General features: G+C 46.7%; 1 protein-coding gene across 3 annotated transcripts in view; it reads right to left on the bottom strand.

Annotated features, from left to right (window-relative positions):
• Positions 1 to 21,216, bottom strand: part of LOC121100409 (kalirin-like) — a 117,269-nt gene that overhangs the window by 54,919 nt on the left and 41,134 nt on the right. For 2 of the 3 annotated variants that reach the window (XM_040621342.1, XM_040621341.1), the window contains exons 2-7: positions 20,413 to 20,696; positions 19,075 to 19,176; positions 5,757 to 5,887; positions 1,447 to 1,513; positions 456 to 559; positions 203 to 272 (exon numbers count right to left, since the gene is read on the bottom strand). In XM_040621342.1, the coding sequence (XP_040477276.1) occupies positions 203 to 272; positions 456 to 559; positions 1,447 to 1,513; positions 5,757 to 5,887; positions 19,075 to 19,176; positions 20,413 to 20,696 (758 nt within the window). Of the gene's footprint in view, positions 1 to 202; positions 273 to 455; positions 560 to 1,446; positions 1,514 to 5,756; positions 5,888 to 19,074; positions 19,180 to 20,412; positions 20,697 to 21,216 lie in introns of all 3 variants that reach the window. The other variant, XM_040621343.1, reaches the window with a different exon arrangement.

The following is a 21,216-nucleotide window of genomic DNA, read 5'->3' as shown; positions in this document are numbered from 1 at the left end:
CCCCCCCCCCCCCCTGGGGACACGGGGCAGTGAAACATCACGGGTACGAGCTACACGCAGCGGGCCGCAGCCCATCTCTCCAACTGCCAACAGGGTTACCCAAACAAGCAGGGACTCAGCGAGGGGCGGGAATGCAGGCAAGCGGAAGGCATGCAGGGGAGCCGGTGGGGGCAGGGCGCAGAGGCCGAAGGGAAGCACTCACGTGCTTAATGAAGAGCTGTGCCAGTCTGTCCTGCTCCTGGATACATTTTTCCAGTTCGGCCAGGAAAAAACTAAAAGGAGGGAAGGGGTCAGGGAAGGAAGCCACAACCTTCGGAACTGTATTATTTCTCGGTGAGGAGATAAAGGACAGCAGACCCTTCCCCCAACCCTACCCCTAAGGTCAGATGCAGGCAGAGCATGGGAGGGTCCTGGATTACCAGGATGCCCTGTCCCCAGGACAACAGCTCACTTACTCCTTATGCCAGTCGTAAATCTGGTGAATATTTCCAAACACAATTTTATCCTTCCCTCGCATGTCCTCAGGGACACCCTTTTCTTCTATTCTCTTCATGAAGCCCTGTAGAGCAGAGGCAGTGATCAGTGGGGTATTTTCACAAGAAAGCTTTCTTGCCAGGCCCCATATACCGCAGCCCGTCTAAGCGCCCACTCTCTGCGGGAGTCTGAGGGCAAGCTCTTCTGTGGTTTCTCAGTGTTCGGCCAGCACTTGAGCCCATGCAGAGTGACAGACACACCTCTGATGAAGTTCTAGGTCCCTTTGTCTCCAGCCTTCTTAAGAGAAGGTCATTTTTCATCCAAGTATGTAAATGCCCCTAAAGTAAATCCCTACGGAGAGCGCTGTTTTATTTACTACCAAGTTGACTCTTAACTGTGGACTTGTCAGTCCTGTCTTAGGGGTGGATTTTTTCTTTGCCTGTCCTCTTGGTAGCCGTAACATTCTCCTTAAAAATCTAAGGAGATTCTAAGCCCCGAGGTTTGTCTTAGGGGTGGATTTTTTCTTTGCCTGTTCTCTTGGTAGCCATAACATTCTCCTTAAAATCTAAGGACACTCTAAGCCCCGAGGTTTCAATAGGAGTGCCCTGCTTGTGCCCATGGTGACTCATAGCTCTGAAGAATGCATGTCCATATAGTTAAACGCCAAGGAAGAGCTCTTGAGATAGTAACTTGGTCACCTAAAACAAGGTGAAAGGACTCAGCTTTAGCCAAGAGGATCCCCCCCAAATGCTGCAACATTTGGGACCCCATCTCCCTCTGAATCTTTCATGATATTTCAAGGAGAAAAGAAAAAAATAGATCACTGATCTATTACCATTTTTAGTTTCATTTCTGCAAATACCCAGAGAGTAAAATACACGTAACCCACAAGTTAAAAACACCTCGGTCCAGGTAGGGTCCAACATGCCTCTGGTTGGGTGACTGCAGACCCACCTTGAGCCACATACTCACCTCCACCACAATCCCCAGATCCTTGACATAGTCTTTTTCTGTCTGTACCAGCTCATTCAGGACAAACCTGAGCAGGAGATTAAGAACAATGAGGGTTCCTCTTCATTGTGAAGCAAGAAATCTTCACACTCCAGTTGACAGGAAAGTTACTTTGGCACCTTTATGACAAGAGCACCCCAAACCCCACACTTGCCACCCCTTGGGCAGGTGCTTTCTGGTGCTCTGCCTGTGAGAGGCCCCACGCCAAGAGGCGCCTTCCCAGGCGGCACACAGCAGCCTGGGCGACAGCGATGCTTACCACTTAGCATTTTTCTTCCTGTTCTTAATGATTCTTCCTCCCTCTCGGTGGGAGGAAGATATATAACTGAACAGTTGTATAGACCCAGGGCATGAGGAGTCACAAGCACTTTGGCAAAACTGAGTTATGAAAGCTTTGAGGCCAAGGGCTCACCATGAGACTTTTCTTCATTTCAACTCCATTATGTGATTATCAAGAGGAGAAAGACATTTGCTTGATAGCCAACCTTTGAGGCCTCAGAGACACCAACATCAAGTGAGGCTTTTGAGATACAGAAGCTACAATTATTCAGATAGCTGTCCCTGGTAACCAGCCTGCAAAAGCCCCAGTCAGGGCCAGAAAGGTTGACTGCAGACACTCCATGATTACAACTTTCAATGCAGCAGCCTCCCCTCTCCCCAGCAGATGTGGGGTGTAACCACTAACAAGGACCCTTGCTTTCTTGGTTTCTTTCTTGTTAAAGATTTCCTCCTCTCAGAGCATTTGCTTCGTGCCAGTGCTTCATCTGGATTTTCTCATGTTTCTATCAAGGGAGGTAGTGTAAGCCCTGTTTTACATAGAGAAAATACTGAGGCCGTGTTTCCCATGATGACGAAGTCTGTAGCAGAGCTGGGATCTGAACCTATTGTACCAGAGTCCAAAGACTCTGCTCTTTCACTGTTGCCCGCTGCCTGGCAAACTACTCAGACTGGCTCTCTGGAGTCCCTGAAACCTCAAAACCAAGCCCTTCTCCTTCTTTCTGTCCAGAGAGTAAACAGCTGGACATAAAACACTCAGGGCTGTGCACCGGGTCAGGCTAGGTGCTGTGCGGCTTACTGGAATCTGACTCCTACTAGCTTTTTTGCCTGGAGCCACACAACTGCATTTTTGGCCCATGTAGCAGAAGGGATATAGTTCTGGGATGTCCAAAGGGGACCCCAGCATAAGGGTTGTAACTGTTCTGAACCCAGGAAGCAATTCATCTGAAATTCTTGACCTATATGGCACAGAGAAGCCAACGGATCCAAGGGTCTGGGCCTCAGGGTGATGGGGAGAAAGCAAAAGGAACACATGCTTCTTTATCAGCATGGCCAGTACTTCCAACCAGTTTCCTCTCTCTAATATACACAATCCACAATCATGTGTTATAGGCCACAGGAAGGAACTGGCAAGGCCAAGTAAAAGCATTTAAATATATCTTTAGCATGGCCCATGTTACTGCTTGGAAGAAAGTGGTAAAAACCCACAGGAAAGTGGGAGTGGGAATTTGGGGCTGGGAGGGCCCTCTGGAGATGAAGTCCAGCTCCCTGTCTCCAGGCGATATTTTTATCCTATGCTCTGACTGATTAGGCTAGGTGCTGCTAGTGGGCCTGGCATCACTTCTCTTGAAGGCCTGATGAAATACTTGGGGGGAGATCATGACACATTAATATATGTTCTGAAAAGGTCCATAAAAGATTTAAGTTACATGCAGCACAAGACAGTACATGATTAATTGCCAAATAAATTGAACTGATAATAAAGCATTTTAACAAATGTTTGGTTCTTATTAGTAAAGGTTATTTACAAAGTAAATGTTATCCAACTAAACTTCTGCCAGCTACAGGTCAGACCTAATTCTAACTTCTATGTTTCACAATGGTGGAGAATGGCTGGTCTTGCACAGGAAATCTCTTAGAACCTTTGCACTGGCTGTTCCCTCAGCCAAGAACACTTTTCCTCCATGGCTAATGGCCTTGGCTAGTGGCTTATTCCTTACCTCCTTCTAGTCTTTGTGCAAATGTCAGAAGCATTTAAAACTGCAACATGGCCTCAACCGTACTCCAAATCTCCCCCACTATTTTTCCTTTTTCCAGTTTCTAACATATTAGATAATTTATTCTTATTTTGTTTACTGTATAATTTCTCCCTTTTATAGTGTACACTTGCCATGAGAGCAAGGACTTTTCTTTTATTGTTATTGTTTATTTTACTCACTGATATATCCCATACCTTGGTGCCTAATGGGTGTTCAACACCTATCGTTCAATGCATGAGGAACTAAAACCTGAAGGCAATCGGGACCATTCTCAGCTTTTTTCTTGTCCTGGACAGATAACTATTTGTTTTCATCTTTTCTCCACGGAGCTCCCATTTAACCCTTCGATGTCTGGGGCTGAGTCTCCATTCTCTGCACCTCACCCCCGCCCCCCCACTACCCCCACTCCCCGGCCTCTCTCCTCACACAGGGTTCACAATTAGACATGTATATATCCTCTCTTTCATCATGGCCATAAGTTACAGCAAGAGCAATGAGATATTGTAGTAGCTGGATTTTCAGGATAGTTCAGGATGTGGAGAGCTGTGGAGTCAGCCGAAGAGTAAGAAGAGGGGGAAGAAATGGGTAAAGAGAGTAAAAGAGGCAACACACTTTTGCCTGTCAGAGCAAAACCAGACAACAGCACATGTGGAAGCAGGACAATGGCTTACATGACTGCTCACGGGCCTGTTCAGCTGAAGTGACAAGAGCAGTGACAGACTTTGCCAAGGACCACCTGCTACCCCACAGGTCTCCTCCCTGATCTGAGTTTTGCTTGGCTTGACAAAGGACTGAAACATCGGCTCCAACGCTGCCTCATCTATATAAAAACAACCCTGAGAAGCTAAAGAGAAGCAGCTTTGTACAAGTCCTAGAAAATTTCCATTTAAGGATGGAATTCCATTAGGGATTTTTCTACCTCTATTCCATTCTTGGGGTTCCCCTGAGTACCCATAAAGTTGAGGGGTAAGTTTGGAACTGAAGAGATACTTGCTCAGCTCCACTGTGAGGTGACAGCCCTGCTCTGAGGCCAGGCCCTGACTATGATGTTTCTACTTTTGTTTCCTAGGAAAGAAAGTCATAAATATTCACTTTGCCTGTTTCCAGGCAACGGAAGGACCTGGCCTCACTCATTTTTGGTAATCCTCATGTCTGTGACCAGGCTAAAGGAACGACGAGCCGAGGGAGAAGGACAGACTAATTAGCAAAGGGACCAGTTCTCTCGGCTTTACAGTCTCTCACACACGAGGCCACATCCAAGACTCATCAAGCTCTGCTTCCAACACGGAGTCAAACCTGAGAAAAAGGAAAACTAAAGTTTTGGAGGAATTGTGGTTTTGCATTAATGGTATCTGATACCTTCTTGATCATCTCAAATAACAGAAGACAGTCTCGACATCAGGGTGGATAACTCAAACCTTGCATAAAGTATGGGTTTTTGTGAAATGGGCTGTAATGTGAATTTCATTTACCCCAACTATTAAAAAAAGTGAAGAGGTTCTCTTGGAGCCAGGCCCACAAAGGATGCAAAATTAAACGGTTAGAGAAGTAGCGGAGCTAGGCCCTGGCCAGCTGCACAAGAGATGCCTTTCCTATACATGACTTCCCTGCATTTGAGCAATGTTCCCTCAGGTGAAACTCCACCAGACTTTCTACCATGGATTCTCTAATATGGGACCATAGCAATAGTCCCATAGTTTCCTGCACTTTGTTGTTTTCCTTTTATCAGCACGTGTTATTTTTTCTTTTTAATATTTATTTACTTATTTATTTGAGAGAGGGAGAGCATGCGCACGCGTGCGCTCATGTGCGCGCACCAGCACGCAGAGGAAGAGGAGAAGCAGGCTCCCCGCTGAGCAGGGAGCCCAATGCAGGGCTGGATCCCAGGACCCTGGGATCATGACCTCAGCCAAAGGCGGACGCTTAACTGACTGAGCCACCCAGGCGACCCAGCATGTTTTAAATTTCTAACAGACCTTGGTTACAACCACACTTTGTCAATAATAGCTGCTATCTCCCAGACAATACTTCAGCCTATAATTCTTTAAGTCAGTGCCACTGCAGTGCCTTGTTTATCAATGTACACTGCACAGATCTAAGTCACCTTTACTTAGAATGAATGATATCCGTGGAAATACAGTGTGGGGAACTCCTCTGTAATCCTCCCCAAACTTCCTCCGACCGTAGCCCATTGTCCACACGTGTACTAGGGTAGCATCTGGAGAAGTCACTTACATCCGGCCTCTCAGGGCCTTGGCTTTCTGTTCTTCTTCCAGGTTTCTAGGAGGTGTGGGGGGGGTCATCCCCTCATTCAGGCAGCCTACAGGGTCTTTCAAGCTTCCCCGGTAGGAGCCTCCTTCTAGACTCTGAAAAGAGAAGAAAAACAGCCTTAGGAAGTGTACATTGAAAAGTCATCTGGAGGCTCTTGTGTCCCCTCCAGCCTAGCAGCAGTCAGCTTGGTAGATCAGTAGCCAAGGCTGTTCTCACTGAACATCAGTGCAGTGCCAGGAGGCCAGGTACTCCCATCTCCCTGCAGCAGACTGCCCAGAGCTGCTGCCTTCTCCGGCAATCAGGATGAATTTGGCGTCATGTGCTGCCAATTTCCTGACATAATGAAAATTGTCAAAGTGACTTATATCTGGGTAAGAGCTGCAGAGGTAAAGCTAATCATTGCAATTCTATGCTAATGAAGCAGTTAGACTAGAAAACCAGTTGTGGGACCATCAAATGCCAATTGAAAAGGGGAGGGTAGTTACAGGAGAGCTAGTTGGGTAAATTCATGTTTGTTAAATCAGCTACATTTTTTCCCCCAAGAGGCCAATGAGATGTAGACAGGAATAGGTCAATAGATTTAGCCTTTCCTAAAAATATCTTTGCTAAGGTTATTTACCAAGGGTTTTCTTTCATTTCTGAATCCCTTTAATTTCTTTTAATTAAGATGCTGCAGGATTGAGAAACAAGGTAAAGCTTTAATATAGTACTCTAGAAAGAGTTAAGGGCAAAGGATTCTAACCCCAAATCTGCTGGTCACTGGATGATCTTAAGTGAGACAGATGCAATTATTCCATGCATACTTCAGTTTTTTTCAATTTTCAAATCATACCTCTCCTTTCTACAGATTTCTAAGGAATAGACAGAGACAAGAGTTGTATAATCCCTTGAAAAATTAGAAGTATTTTACAATGATGAGTTCTCCCCCCTCCTTGGAGCTGTTAACAAGGAGGATATTAAAAAATGGGGCCAATCTTAGCATTTTTACAGGTGTCCTCGAAGAAAGATCACACAGTGACACTTAGCATTTCATTATGGAACTTGGCAGAAGCAATGCTGGTACACAGTAAGCCTGGAGACCAAGGTCAAGGTGAGCGACTCTAAAGCAAATATGGGAGTCTAACCCAAACTACCCACACAAGAGGCCTGTTGACAACAGCCTCTGCGGCTCAAAGGAAAGGCTTCACTTTGGAAGTCTTTGAAAACATCAGCCTTAAGGTTAAAGTCACGAAGATCAAAAAATCTCCAAAAAGGTCGGAGAAACAAAAGGCATGGTGTTAAACAGCCTGCACTTGGAGTATCTGTCTAAATTCTCATAGTTGCTGTACTTCAAGATAGGACAGATAAAAGTAGGAGAAGTCCAGGGGAATAAAACAAAAAGTAAATGAGGTGTCCAATGGGTCATTCATTATATGAGAACAGGTGGTGGATATTAAGACTTAAAGCTGAGGGGTGCCTGGGTGTCTCGGTCAGTTAAGCATCCGACTCTTGGTTTTGGCTCAGGTCATGATCTTGGGGTTGTGAGATCATGCCCCACGTTGGGCTCCATGCTCAATGGGGAGTTTGCTTGAGATTCTCCCTCTCCCTCTCTCTGTGTCGCTCCCCCACTCTCTCTCTTTCTCTCTCTAAAATAAATGAGTAAGGGGCACCTGTGGCTCAGTTGGTTAAGCGTCTGCCTTTGGCTTGGGTCATGATCCCAGGGTCCTGGAATCGAGCCCTGCTACATTGGGCTCCTTGCTCAGTGGGGAGTCTGTTTCTCCCTCTGCCTCTGCCGTTCTCTCTGCTTGTGCTCTCTCTCAAATAAATAAAATCTTAAATAAATGAACAAATCTTTTAAAAAAGTCTTACAGCAGAAAAATTTAAAGCTGAGAAGAGATGTAAACCTTCTTTCCCCCCCACCCCCAAATCAACAAAATGCACCAAGAGCCAAGCATGAATTTGTTACCAACACCCGAAACTAGACTTAAGAAGATAGCATCTTCAAGTTCGAGAGAGAGAGAATTTCTTTTAACTTGACATGAAGTTATTTTACAGGACAAGTCATCAACCGTGGAAGTTGTTATCCTGAGAAGAAGCATAGGCTAAAAATACAGAAAGGTCAAGGAGAGTTTAGCTAAATTTATAGATTCAGGATCTGTAACCAGTTATTAAGGAAATGAGAGTGTCTGTTGCTGGGGTCTGACAAGCCAGTGGACAAGCAGGCTTTTCAAGACATGTGACCTGTTCCCTGGTGCCATCGCCAGAGACAGGCTCCCAGGCAGATGGGCCCAGCTGGTGATTGATCTGATTACATGGCTTTTACTTCCCTTCCTTCTTGTTCCATTGTCCTATTACAGCCTTTGTTCTGCAGCCTGTTGGCTGGCAGGATGCTGACTGCAAGGCCCAGGCAAACAGGCTTACATCTCTGTCTACAAGGCTCTCCTGTGGGGCACTGCTTGGCACAGTCCATTTTCAACCTTCTAGAATGAGGGACATCTAAGGAGCCCGAAGTGTCACACAGGTAAATATGTCCCATATCTTCCTGCCTGACCTGTTCTATGAGCAAAGAAACCCAAATTATCTCTGGGGAAGACTCTGTGAGGGGGTGAGCAGGGCAGAGGCAGTGAGAGAGGAGGAAGAGCGAAATAAAGGGTCTGGCTAAGCTGTAGTCTGGGTAATCTGCCTCATAATGGTGTTGGTTATCAATGCTTGTAACTCAAATGCCATTCCCTCTGAGGACCTGGCTAGCAGGGCTAGAGTGGGGATGCTGGGTCCCAGCCACAGGCAAGTGGGGGCAACCTGCCACTGTCTGTGCTGCTCCTGGTGGGAGGCAGGCAGCAGTGGCTGGCTGATGAGTAGTGGGAGGACTTCTGCCTTGCTCAGGCCACAACAGTCTCAGCAGGCAAAAGAGAAGGTGTAGGAGGAGAGGGCTACAAAAGTTCCTCCAGTTGGTCTAAGGCCAAGGACAGAAATGCATATAGGATTCAAAGCAGTAGATTAAGTATAGAGGAAGGCTGTCCCCACATTGAAAATGAACACATTTCCTGTTTGCTGGATTGGGGGTCACACACCCATAAAATGCCCCTCCTCAGGATTTCTATAAACACCCATTACACACCCCTGTACACCAGTCGTTACACAATACCACAACTGACCATCTGTCTGTACTCAGGCCACTATTCATTGAGCATCTACTCTGTGCTAAGTATTTGCCAAGCACTGCAGAAATGAAGATGAATAGGATTGGCTTCCTTCCCCGCTCCCCCAATCTAAGCTGTTATGGGTGCTATTCTAGACGGAAGAGGTACCAAGGAGGATGAAAAAAGGAGCAGGCTGCTCTCTGGGGAGGAGAGGGTGGAGAGGGGAGGGAAAGGAAGAGGCAATGCTTGACCTGAGTATTGAGAAATAGGGATTTCACTGGATCCCCTGATGGCAGAGCGTTCCAGGCCCAAGCAGCACTCTGAGTAAAGGATCAAGCTGTGAACCTACACAGGGCAGCCTGGGCAGCTGAAAGCAGCCCACACAGGTAGAATATAGGGTGTAAAAGGGGCCAGGGGTGAGGGGTGGCGACAAGTGACTGTGTATTGTGTGAGTGGGGGTGAATGAGCCCTTGGGAAGGAAGAGGGGAGGAGTGAGACAACAACCCTGGAGAAGTACGCAGGGCCATATCTTGGGGAGCCTGTGTGTCGCATTAACAAGTAGAGACTTCACTTTCTAAACCAACGAGGAAAGGATTTGAAGCAAGGGAGTGACATGATTAAGGTTTTAGGAAGATCAGTCTTAATGTTCCTAAAGACCTTTCATGACTTGGGAAAATGTTTTTGATATGAGAGTAAAGGAAAAAAAGGACTTCACTTTTCTATACTCTCTAATTAATTACATTATTTTTAAAAGAGTCTAGGAGAAAATATATCAATATTTCAGTACTGAATATGTCTAGATGGTGATATTATCAGTGATATAATTTGTATTTATACCCTTGTCCTTATTCTAATTTTTCTTGAATGAGCATATTTTGCTTTTATTAGTAGAGAAAACCAAAAAACAAAAAAAAAACTATTAAAAAGTTTTTTAAAAAGAAGAAAGAAAAGAAAAGAAACTCCATCTGGTAGTCATGTAGAGACAGGTCAGACTGCAGTCAGGGAGGAAATGTTGCAGGAGTCCAGGCAGGAGTGCGTTTTGAGCACTAACCCTAGACCGTGAGCTCCATTAAGGAAGGTCCCATGCTCGATTTCAGAGCTGGCACATAGTATGAGTCCAAGAATTTCCTGAATGTACTATGGGACTCTTGGGGAGAGGTCAAAGGTCATCTGATAAAACAACAGATAAGGGTGCTGATCCAGCACCACGCACCACAGCACCACACAGGACACCAACCTCTTAGCTGCCCCACCCTGCTCTAAAAATTTATATACTGTTCTCTGGACAAAAAGTACTAGACCAGAGTCATTTCCAGGCAAATTAAGGGTAGGGATGGGGAAGAAGATAACTGTATAGTAGAAAATGTCATGTTTAATGAACCATGAGAGACTATGGACTCTGGGAAACAAACTGAGGGCTTCAGAGGGGAGGGAGGTGGGGAATGGGATAGGCTGGTGATGGGTATTAAGGAGGGCACGTATCACATGGTGCACTGGGTGTTATACGCAAGGAATGAATCATGGAACTTTACATCAAAAACCAGGGATGTACTGTATGGTGACTAACATAATATAATAAAAAAATATTATTAAAAATAAAAGAGAAAATGTCATGTTTAGACAAATGATATTTCAGGTTTGTGACTTTGTGTTAAATTTTTTTTTGGTGGAAATCGAAACTTTTCTATTTCAACAAGTTCAGGAACCTTTCTTCATAGAGGGAGGCCAGAAGGCACCTAGTGCCTCAAAACACACACCACGATGGGTGTGATGTGGCCAATATTTCCTCCCCTCTGGGCTCTTAACTTTGGCGAACTCTACCTTGCCACTGACAGAGCAGGCCAATTCACCTAGAGGAGAGCAAAGCATACATACACACGGATGCAGCCTGGCCCTAGCCGTGTTTCGTGGCCCACAGGGCTGGCCTGTGGCCCTGAATGCTATCAAAGCAGGAGAACCAGAGGGCGGGAAGTCCTACTGAAGTAGGCAGACCCGTTCTAGGATGCCAGGCCACCAGGGGGACTGAACAGGAGCTCAATCCCGGCCGGCTCGTACCCCAAAGGCAGAGGATTACCAGTCAAGGGGCCATCGGGACCATCCCAAGCCCAGTGAACTACTGTGACATGCCATCTGAGGGCAAGGGCTCAGAGAGGAGGCATTCTTTCTAGAGGCTCGATCTTCATCTCAGGCAGGCTGTGAAATCCTATGGCTGTTTAGAGACACACGAGATTTTTCACATGGCGAGGAAGCTCTTGTTCCTCGAACTTGAGGAATAAAACCGAATCACATAGAATGTTAAGCTATTACCCTGCCCTGTTCACCCAACCACTAACTATTGGCTGACAAATACTGTGCCCCCATGGCCCAGGACATGGTTATGGAAGAAAGCCATGGCACTGTTCCCTTGCCCTGACATTCACAACACAGATCACAGATGAGGTGGCTAAGAGCTAACATCTGTAGGGTGCTTGCTTATCATTTTACGAAGCACATTCACACCTACTCAATCATCACAGTATCTCTTTTGAGATAAGATTCAGGTGGACAGAACCATCACTGCTGATACAGGAGATAAAAGAGGGGTCCAAGTAGACTCAGTAACGTGCATACGGCTACACAATAAGTAGCCAAGGCAGGACTACAACCCAGGTCTCTGATTCCCTACATACCCGCCACTGCCGCCACCCATCCTCACATGTAGGAAAAGCTTTATTAAAAGTCACACAGGGAGGGGCACTTGGCTGGCTTGGTTGGTAGAGCATGTGACTCTTGATCTTGGGGTTGTCAGTTTGAGTCCTACATTGGGGGTAGAGTTTACTTAAAAAAATAAAGAGAAAAAAGCACACAGGGAAAGTCCTTATTCCTGGCTTGGAATTTGAGACAATATCTTAATACAAAACGTGGAAAAAATGTGTGAGATCTATCTTGCGGGGGGGAGGTGGGTGGGCATCTTCTCTTGCTAAATAAAAGCAATGATTAAAGACCAAGGCTGGCAGATGAGAACTCAGAAGTGTCCATAATGTCCAGAAGAACTTGTCAGAGGAGTCCTGGGGGAGCTTCAAGGGTTTTGGTCTGTATTATAGGTGAGCTGGAGAATACCTACCCTTGTTTCCTACCAGCAGCTCTGGGGCAGAAGCCTCGGTGCCGTCATGACCATGTGACCACAACGCACTAAGGGCAGCTCTGGGACTCCAAAACATGAGGGATCTCCAGGCTTTTGGATAGAGCAGAATTTGGTGCTATCTCTGGAGCAACCAAAAAAGAAAATCTAAAGAATCCAAGCCCTAGATATAAAAGTCCAAGTACGCTAGATGCTCCTGTAAAATTTCCAGACTCTGTGAATTGGAAAGGAACTTACTATCTCATCTCATACTGAACTAAGATAACTTCCACCCACAGGTCTAGGTTCCACCCTCTGGAGCAACAAAGAGTGAGACCAACCCTTCTTTCCCACAGCAGTCCTCAATGAATTCAGGAAAGCTCTCATGAGCCTTCTCTCTCCTAACTTCTCCCCCAATTTAACCCAGTACCTTCAACTTTCCTTCAAATGATATGGACCACATGGTACTGTTTACCACCTCTGGGGCCCTTCCCCTGAGTTCAAGAGCACTTCAGAATGCGGCATTCAGAACCTGTTACATGACTCACACACTACTCATGGCAGCTATGGGCTGAAGAACTCTGAGGACAACGGGGCTGTTACTCTCCTTGATTGTTCATTGTGCTTTCACTAACCTAGCCTATGAACACACTGGCCATTTTGGCAGCTGTCACACTGTTGTACTTACGGTCAAATAAAAACTCTGAAACTTTCGTAGGTTCTAGGTCTTACCCTCTTCTCAGCGAAAGAGCTAATGAGGAGTAGGAATACAAGTCTCAGAGATAAAAATGCAAACATGCCTGGGGAAACAGCCACCTACTGTTGCTTCACTGCTCTCCCACAGTGGGCAGGTACTGGGATGGGAAGAAAGAGAAAGTAGAGGGAAGGACAAAGGATCCAATTTTGGTGAGAAGATTCTGAAAACTGCTGCTCCCTCATTCCCCTTCATGATATGGGCTTGGTTTTACTTGTTTGGCCAAAGAAATCTCTATAATTCTGGGTTCTTTGCAGGTCCTCAAGGAGTACTTATTGGTGGGGGAAGAAGTTAAAGTTCTTATTTTGGGAACGTACCACAGAGCAGCCACTCATCTGATAGAGGTTTGTTGAGGGCCTGTTACAGGGCTGATCTGCTCCACCAACACCCTCCACTTCCTCTCCTCTGGGAAACTTGCTCTCATGAGACTTCTCAATATCTGCACTTACCTGTTTAACAGCAGCCACGCTGATCACACAACTAGAGGGCTGTGGGGACTCCCAGCAGTGCTAAGGTGAGCAGTAATAGCAGGATAAAGGGAATCCAAAATATAGAAAAATACAGCCTTTTGGAAACAAGAGTCTACTGATGTATGAGTGTAAAAGTCTCCAGTGTACTAATGGAGGAGGGGAAAATAATGTCCTAAATGACCAATCATCTTGCTGGGTAGGGAAGCGGCACAGATTAAGATAATGAAAAGATTAAGACACTTTAACAAATAACCCAACAGAACTATCTAAGAGCTGTGCCTGGCAGTGTGTGGCTTACACAGTAATTGCCGTGGGACTGCAGAGGAAATCTGGCCTGGGCTGGTCAGGGAAGCCCTTCTGGGCAGATGAGATTCCAGTGGGGCCCTGAAGGACTGTTATGCTTTAGATAAGCAAAAATAAGAGGGGGAATGTTCCAGAGAAGTAGGGTGGTATGAACAGAAACTTGGAGGGAGGAAAGCCAAGTGCACGAGGAAAACAATTTGGTTGGAGCAGAGTTCATCAACCAGAATAAGTAAGTGGCAGTAGGCTGGCTACAAAGCATTAGAATACTGGACAAGTGTGAATTTTATCCATGGAGTATTTTATCCAGTGATCTCCAAACTTTGATCATTTACCTCTATCAGTAAATGTAATTTAGGTCATAACATCGCCAAAACATGTAACGTATTTATAACATGTATTTCTGTGCTACCGTATTATCATTACGTATACAATAAAATATATGCCTAATCATTTTTAAATGATGAGATGAAGAGATTCTAAAATTGTCTTCCTGGACCTCAATAAAGTGTCTTGTGTATCTGAAGGCACCCCCACACCGGAGACGACTGTGTAGGCAAGAGGGAGGCAGTGAAACTTCACTGAGGAGGGAGGCAATAGCGGTGCTTGTGGAAGACCCGCCAGGAGACTGAGGCCCAGGAGGGAGGCAGACTGGGGCAGGGGAGCTACTGCAATAGTCCAGGCATGAGGTCAGGGCTCAGGCTCAGGTGGTGAAAGGGGAAATGTAAAGAAAAAAACAAAGGATGATTTTTAAGGAAAAACACCGTTAGTATTTGGAGAACGAAGAGGGTGTGTGGGTCAGTGTGGAGAGGAAAGGAGAGTAACTGGGGAGTGGTCACAAAGGCAAGCCTTGAAAAGCCAATGGAGTGCCTGAGAGAGCACTCGACTCCCACCCGTGAGACAGGGAGGGTGGTGGCGGGAAAATGGACAACCCTCAAGAGTTAGACACACTTAGTAAAAACATCAGCTGAAATAGTCTTTCTAACTTAGGAAGGAAAACTTGGAAGGAGAAGAAGAAAATCATGTGTTAAATTTCATCAGTACTCTCTAAGCTGGGAGATTTGAAGAGGGAATTACTGTAATCAGAATTATGGTCGGGCAGCGTTCCCTGCACGGCATCCAGCATTTTCCTCTAATTCCTGGGCTAAGGGGAGAAGGGTTTAAATGGTGCTGATTAGCAGAACCGCCCAAAAGAAGTCTGGCAGAAGCACAGACATTTACCCTAATGAGAGTTGCAGGAAAAACCAAACAAGCGACACGGATGAGGGTGAAGGGCAAGGAGAATGCTTCAAATTGCCATCCCGTAGGGATACGCATCAGTGTAAAAACAGGCGGTAGAGGAATAGCATTATCCAAAAACAAGCTCTTTCACCAGCATGGTGCCCAAACCCTAAAGCAGCCAGACCCATAACCCCTTTTCTGTAGTGATCTGATTGGCCTCTGAGACAGTCACAAGCTAGGCCAGTTTTCAGTGGCATAAGTTCGGTTTTCCCCCACGATGGGGGTATGCACCAGCTCCCCTAATCTCTTGTGGTGAGGTATCTGCACACTTTTGCTTATTCCCCTTTATAATCAGCAATCTACTTTTGCAAGATTCTGCGAGCTAGAAAATTGTCTGGGGTCTCCAAATAAAATTATCTGGTACTTTCCAAGACCCAATCCATGTTCCATGTCTCAGCAGCCAAGTTAGCTTCAGGGCTAACCAGACACACACCAGTCACTGTCCAAATGCCGCATCCCTGTGGGTCAGTGGACCGGGCTCACAGGGAGGCTATTTTGTCTTGTATATTTTTTTCCTTTCATCAATGCCATAATCCCAAAAGGGCCTATTAATTGCCCATGCCCATTCCAAGAAAAAAAAAAAGCTAAAAAGACTTTGGGGAACAGGTTTTTTGGAAACCATCATCAGCTAGAAACAATCCTATAGGAGGAATGAGGACAGGTGCAAAGGAGGCCATGGCAGATAGATGCCAGGCCCTGGGAGCCGCATGGAGGTGAGACACACACAGAACTGCCTCTAGGACCCCCACTTACCAGCTTGCTTTTGACCAATTGTTCTATCGCACTGACAAGGTCTGCAGCAGAAGGTACTTCAGTGGAAGCCTGCCGGGCTGCTAGCAAAGAGGAGGACTGCAAGACATTGAGCAGCAAAGGAAAAGCAGATTAGCAAGGAATGAGGAATAGCAATTAGGAAGCAAAACAGCAAGTCCACAGCTCAAGGCAGGCAAGGGAAGCAAAGCTTTATGTTTAGAGGCAAGAGATCATAGAGGGAGATAGGAGGTGGTGTGGGTGTGGGACAGGCCTGCCTGACCCCTTGTCAGGAATTCTGGCCAGCGACAAAGCAGGNATGGGACAAGGCTCTCCTGAGGCAGGCCTCCAGAGGAGCAGAGGGCAGGGTTTGCTGAGTTTCCAGGAGGCTGATAGGTAAGGGCTGCACCCACTGTCAGCAACAGGGGAGAGGGACAGACAGAACTTTGGCCATGACAGGGCTGCCCATTGCTGTTTCAGGGTATGAAAAACCTAGCCTCAAATGTGTCCAAAGGAGAGAAATTGTCTTTGCTTTACATTTTAAATACAGATTTTAAACATATATCTTCAGTGTGTATCAAGCAAAAATTTTAGGGCAGAGCACTTAAAGACCAGGAAGCTAGAAACCCCCTGCCCACTCAAATGTGGGCACATGCGCGTGCACACGCGCACACACACACACACACAGATAACGCACACATACATACCTCCACAAACATAGCTGTTTGTGCCAAGGACCCCCAACTGAAACACCTGGACGTAATAAATGGTTTTAGCAAGGAGTTGTGTATCTCATGCTGGAGTCACCAGGGACTATCTTATTCACAGTGAAAGGAGGCTCAAGCCAAGAGTCTGCCCCACACTCCCCTCGTACCAGCAAGAAGGACTGACTGACTAGTCCAGGTGACTGTTCGGTCAATGGTTTGGGGAATCCTGCTCACGAAGGGACAGTGGTTTTTAATTTTCCTTCTCCTACTTGAGAAGAAACTGGGGGAGAAATGGTTCACTCTGCATGCACCTATGAGCTTTCCCCCGGCACAGCAAAGCAGAGGGCAACTGTGCTCCCAGGGCCCAGGACACATGCTCCTTCGGTCTTTGACACTGCTTTCCCCAGGGGTAAAAAGCTGGATGTCCTGGCCACACTCTGGCTTCAAGTTTGTCCCTTACGTTAGGGGGAAGAGTTTCAAAAAGGAAGCTATTTGTTGTCTAATTTAAGAGTTACTCTAGGTCTCTGTTTCTGAGATGGGGTAAAACAAAGTCAAATAATAATTAAGAGAGAGATAACAACACTGTTTTTTCTCTTCTGGGGAATGAAGGAAAGGAGCTTAAGTCTGTTTGGAAATCCAAGCTATCAACTTTTTGATTTAGTAATCCTACCCCTGGGAACTTATCCCAAGGACAGAAGTCAAAAGAACAAATGCTGTATGTACAAAGTGATCTGTGGCAGTGTTATCTGGGATAGCAAAACTGGAAACAACCCAGGAGTCCCAAAACAGACTGGTCAAGCAAATTATGATACATCAAATAAGGGAAATACTTTCCTCAGCTATTAAAATCATAGTTATGAAGGTAAAATCAATAAGATTCTTAAAAAATATGAAATAAGGTACTGAACATATCAAGTGCATATTAAAATTATAAAAATAAAACATACATGCATATGAACAAATATTAGAAGGGAACATGGAGAACTAAGGCGATTGTGTAACATTGCAATCAGTAGACTAAAAACTTCCTTATAGACTGTTGTGAAAACTTATTTCAATATGTTCAACTCCATTTGCTGGAAGTTCTGAGGCTCCCCAAATATTTCAGAAAAACAAACACACAGAAATCAAACAGGCAGGGCTGAGAAGGGTAAATGTGTCCACAAAGGGACTGTTGCCATCTGCCCTCTTTCTGGCTAACGAGAAGGCCACACAAATGTCTGGGGTAAGTCCGCATTTTCAGTTAAAGATTATCCAGAAACAACATAACATCCTCTTCCCCAAAACAAGTTGTATTTGAGGGAATTCGAGGGGGAGGGTTCATGACCTTTCCTTATCGTGTGCCAGCTGGTGCCTTGGTGCGGAGGGCCGTGTGGGACGGCCGGCGCTGTGACAGGAGCGTCCTCCGCCCCACATAGGCTATCACTGTTAGCGGAACATTTTACAAGGGTAGGCCTCTGGGAACACAGCAGGTTGGCTCCCGCGCTGACCTCAGTGTGAAGCGCGGGCACTTCTGCTCCTGGGAAGCCAGGATGGGCATCGTGCCGTGCTTCTGGCTACTTGTCCTTCCAACGGTGAAGAGTCCGGGCCACCACCATCACCGCAGGAGGGCCACCGCCGTGCCCTGCTCACGGCTGAGTTACAGAGGGGGGCGCCTTAGTCACTGTCCTGTCCCTAGAGGCTCTCCCTCTCGCGTGGCACCCCGGAAGACCCCAACTAATGTCTGTGGGTTTGTGATCCAAATACAAAGCAGAGGGAGTGAACACAAGAACGGGGATATCACCGGACATGCGGAAGCATCTGCAAGCAGGACTTTCTGAACCGTATCCCGGGTGGTGGTGTAAGATCTGCTCCCCACTTCTGCTGGCCCCACCGCCCCAGAGGAGGCTGTGCCACCGAAAGGCGGAACAGCAGGGAACACAAGGAGACCCCGGAGGGACGGCTAAGCCACCACCACCACCACAACCACTCTGAAAAGAAAATGTAAAGGACAGTTAAAACCTGCAGAGTCCAAGGGGGCAGCGACATGAACAGAAGGCAGGAAAAACGTGCTGTGGTGAAAGCAGGGGTGGCTAGGAAAATGAGTGACGGAGCGGGTGGCTAACGCAGCCCCGAGCCTCGGCGGGTACCGGGCAGCACATCCAAGCTGAGCCTCTAGAGCAATCGGGGTGCTCGCCGGGCGATTCAAGGCCACGTGGACATCCACGCTTCAGGCACTGGTGAGCCTCTGCGTGCTCACGAGTCAGGGAGTTTCTAAGAGCAAGCACGTGGCAACCTGCACTTAGGTTTTCCCACTGTTGTCAGCAACCCCCCTGCTCGCCACCCCCTTGCAGCATCTCCATCCCTCCTGTGGTGCTTGCAGAATTTGGGCTTGACCAGAAGCTACTGTTCTCTGGATTTTAGTGCTGAGTATAGGGAAAACGGGCAGCTAAGACATAGTTCAGAAGTCAGGTGCAGCAAAGTGATCATGGCTGGAACCGCCTCAGACTTGTTTGGAGACAAATAGTTCCCTTTAGGATCTGCAGCTTCCAAAGACAGAGCCATCACCCTTCCTCAACAGGACGAGACACCAGTCAGATTCCCACTCTGGGACTTCGGCACGCGCCCCTACACTGCCCAGAATGAAGTCAGACTTCCAGGGCGGGGGGGAGGGGACACGTACCAAATATAGATGGAATCCACATCACTATGGATTCAGAGAGATAACAAGGGAGAGAGAGTATTACTACCCTCACCATACACACGTGACAAAACCACATGTATTATACATTGTTCTTTCCAGTGAGAACGTAAAGAAATCCTACCATCTCGTCCTGTGTAGGGTCATTGTCAAAGATCTTCATAGGAGGAGGGAGAGGGGTGTGTGACTCTTCATCTGGCTCATCTTCGCCCCAACCTTTCTTGTTCTTCTAGAACAAAAGAGCAGCATTAGCCATACAGTCCTACGTTTCATATAAAGATACCAATGGTTCAGGATTCAGAATTTTTCAAAAAGCAATATATGATACCCTCCTTCTTCAACACATCCTTATTTTTTCAGCCCCACTGTCCTCTGTGGAATGGGTGCACCTTCTTATCTCAAAGGACACTGAGGTTCAAGTGGGGGAAAACACACACACACACACACACACACACACACACACACACACACACGAGAAACATCTACCTCATTAATCAGTCAGGAATAGAAAAATCTGAGAGTGGTCAGACAGAACCTAACTTTTTAGCTTTTGAAGGATGATTCAGCGACAATCTGAGTATCATCAGGCTCTACTGTCATTCTCAGAGGGGGAAATGGCAGATAGCATAAAATTACGCACAGAGTCTGGTTACACAGCAGGAAGAGTCACTTAGCCACATCACTGATTAGAGCAGGTTAGCTGGCCAGAAAAAAAACAGCTCTCATTCCCTCAACTAAAACACACCCACTGTATTTTGATTTCAGAATCTCAGCTCTGAAAGGGACTTCAGGGGTCACACCGTCCGAGCTCTCGGCTAACACAGGGATCTCTCCAACTGCTATGTGAGGTCATATGGCGTCCCAGACCCTTCTAGCACAGGTGTTTATTTGCTTTCATGACAGCTCACTTTATCACTGGTGGACCTCCATTAAAGTTCTTCTTTGAGGCGCAGTCTTGCCTTCTGTAAACTTTCACCTGTCAGCCATAATTCTCCCTTCTGGAGCAACCTGGAGTTGTCTACTCCCCTTTATACGTGGCACTGCTCTAGATACTTGAAAACAGCTATACTCTCCCAACACAGCCTTCTACTTCCAAGGGAAATGGTCTAACTTCTTTTATTCTTATTCTCAACTAGCAGGTTTTGATGTAGTCCTTAGAAGCAGGGGATTAGGTGACCAAATGGCTCTCCTGGGGCCCAGGTCCCTATCTCCAAATCTGGCAAAATGTTGTCTATTTGCTGGAAATTCTAGGTGCTAGTCAGTCTCCGAATTGATTACACATCAGACTGGCAAGGTCTTGTTAGTACAAAAACTCCGATCATTTGGGCTCAAGAACACAATCTGCTGGGGACTAGAGACTGGTGGGTTTACAGTACCCATGGAAGGAAGCCTCCCAAAACTCCAGAAGGATGTAGGTCAGAAGCCGCCTCCTCCTGGGGGCTCCAGGGCCAGGTGTAAGTACCTCATCGGCACTGTCTCCCTGAGGGGTCGTCTCATCCCCAGGCTTGGGAGATCCCAGGTCGAAGCTCTTCCGGCCGTCTCGTACTTTCTTCTGCTTCTTGATGTTTCCATCTGTTTTCCCACTGTTGAGCCGGCGCACGGGACTGGTCAGCCACTTCTTAAGGGTGTTGGTGGAACGCTTGGGCCCGGGGGAGCTGTGGATGGAGTTCAGGGAGGGCTGAGACTGCAGGTTGGCCACCGACTCAGACTTGCCTCCGTTTTCACTTGAGGAATGAGAGTATGCATCTGAGGAGAAAGAACAGACAGGCACAGCCATGTCAGGGGCAGCTGGGGGTGGGAGTGTGGCTGGGAGTAAGACAGTTCCATCCTCAGGAAGCTGGGACACAAGGCAGAATGTCAAGGCCAGCTGCAGACCCTGGTCAAGGCAACCCTCTCTAGAGGTTAACAGTTGACACTCACTCAATTTTCAATGTGCAAGGCACTGCTCTGGTTGCTGTGGATATCCAAGCGAACAGAAGACAAAGACTCCTACCCTCATGAAAAAAAAATCAAGATCCTAAGCAAGAATTACCAACCAATAACAACGTCATGGAGCATCTATTAGGTAGTATATTTTAAAGACATTTAAGACCTAGGTTTTATTGTCAAAGACCCCTTATCTAGCTACACACACACACACACACACACACACACACACACACACTCAAAGAAAGAGAGAGAAGAGTGAAAGAGCAAGACAGAGCGTACAAAACAAAGCCAGATTCACAGAGTAGAATGTGACTAATTGCCACAGGGCTGGTCTGGA

This window comes from Ursus maritimus, unplaced genomic scaffold (genome assembly GCF_017311325.1).
Source record: "Ursus maritimus isolate PB19 unplaced genomic scaffold, ASM1731132v1 scaffold_4, whole genome shotgun sequence".
NCBI classification, from domain to species: domain Eukaryota; kingdom Metazoa; phylum Chordata; class Mammalia; order Carnivora; family Ursidae; genus Ursus; species Ursus maritimus.
This window is presented reverse-complemented; position numbering and strand designations above follow the sequence as displayed.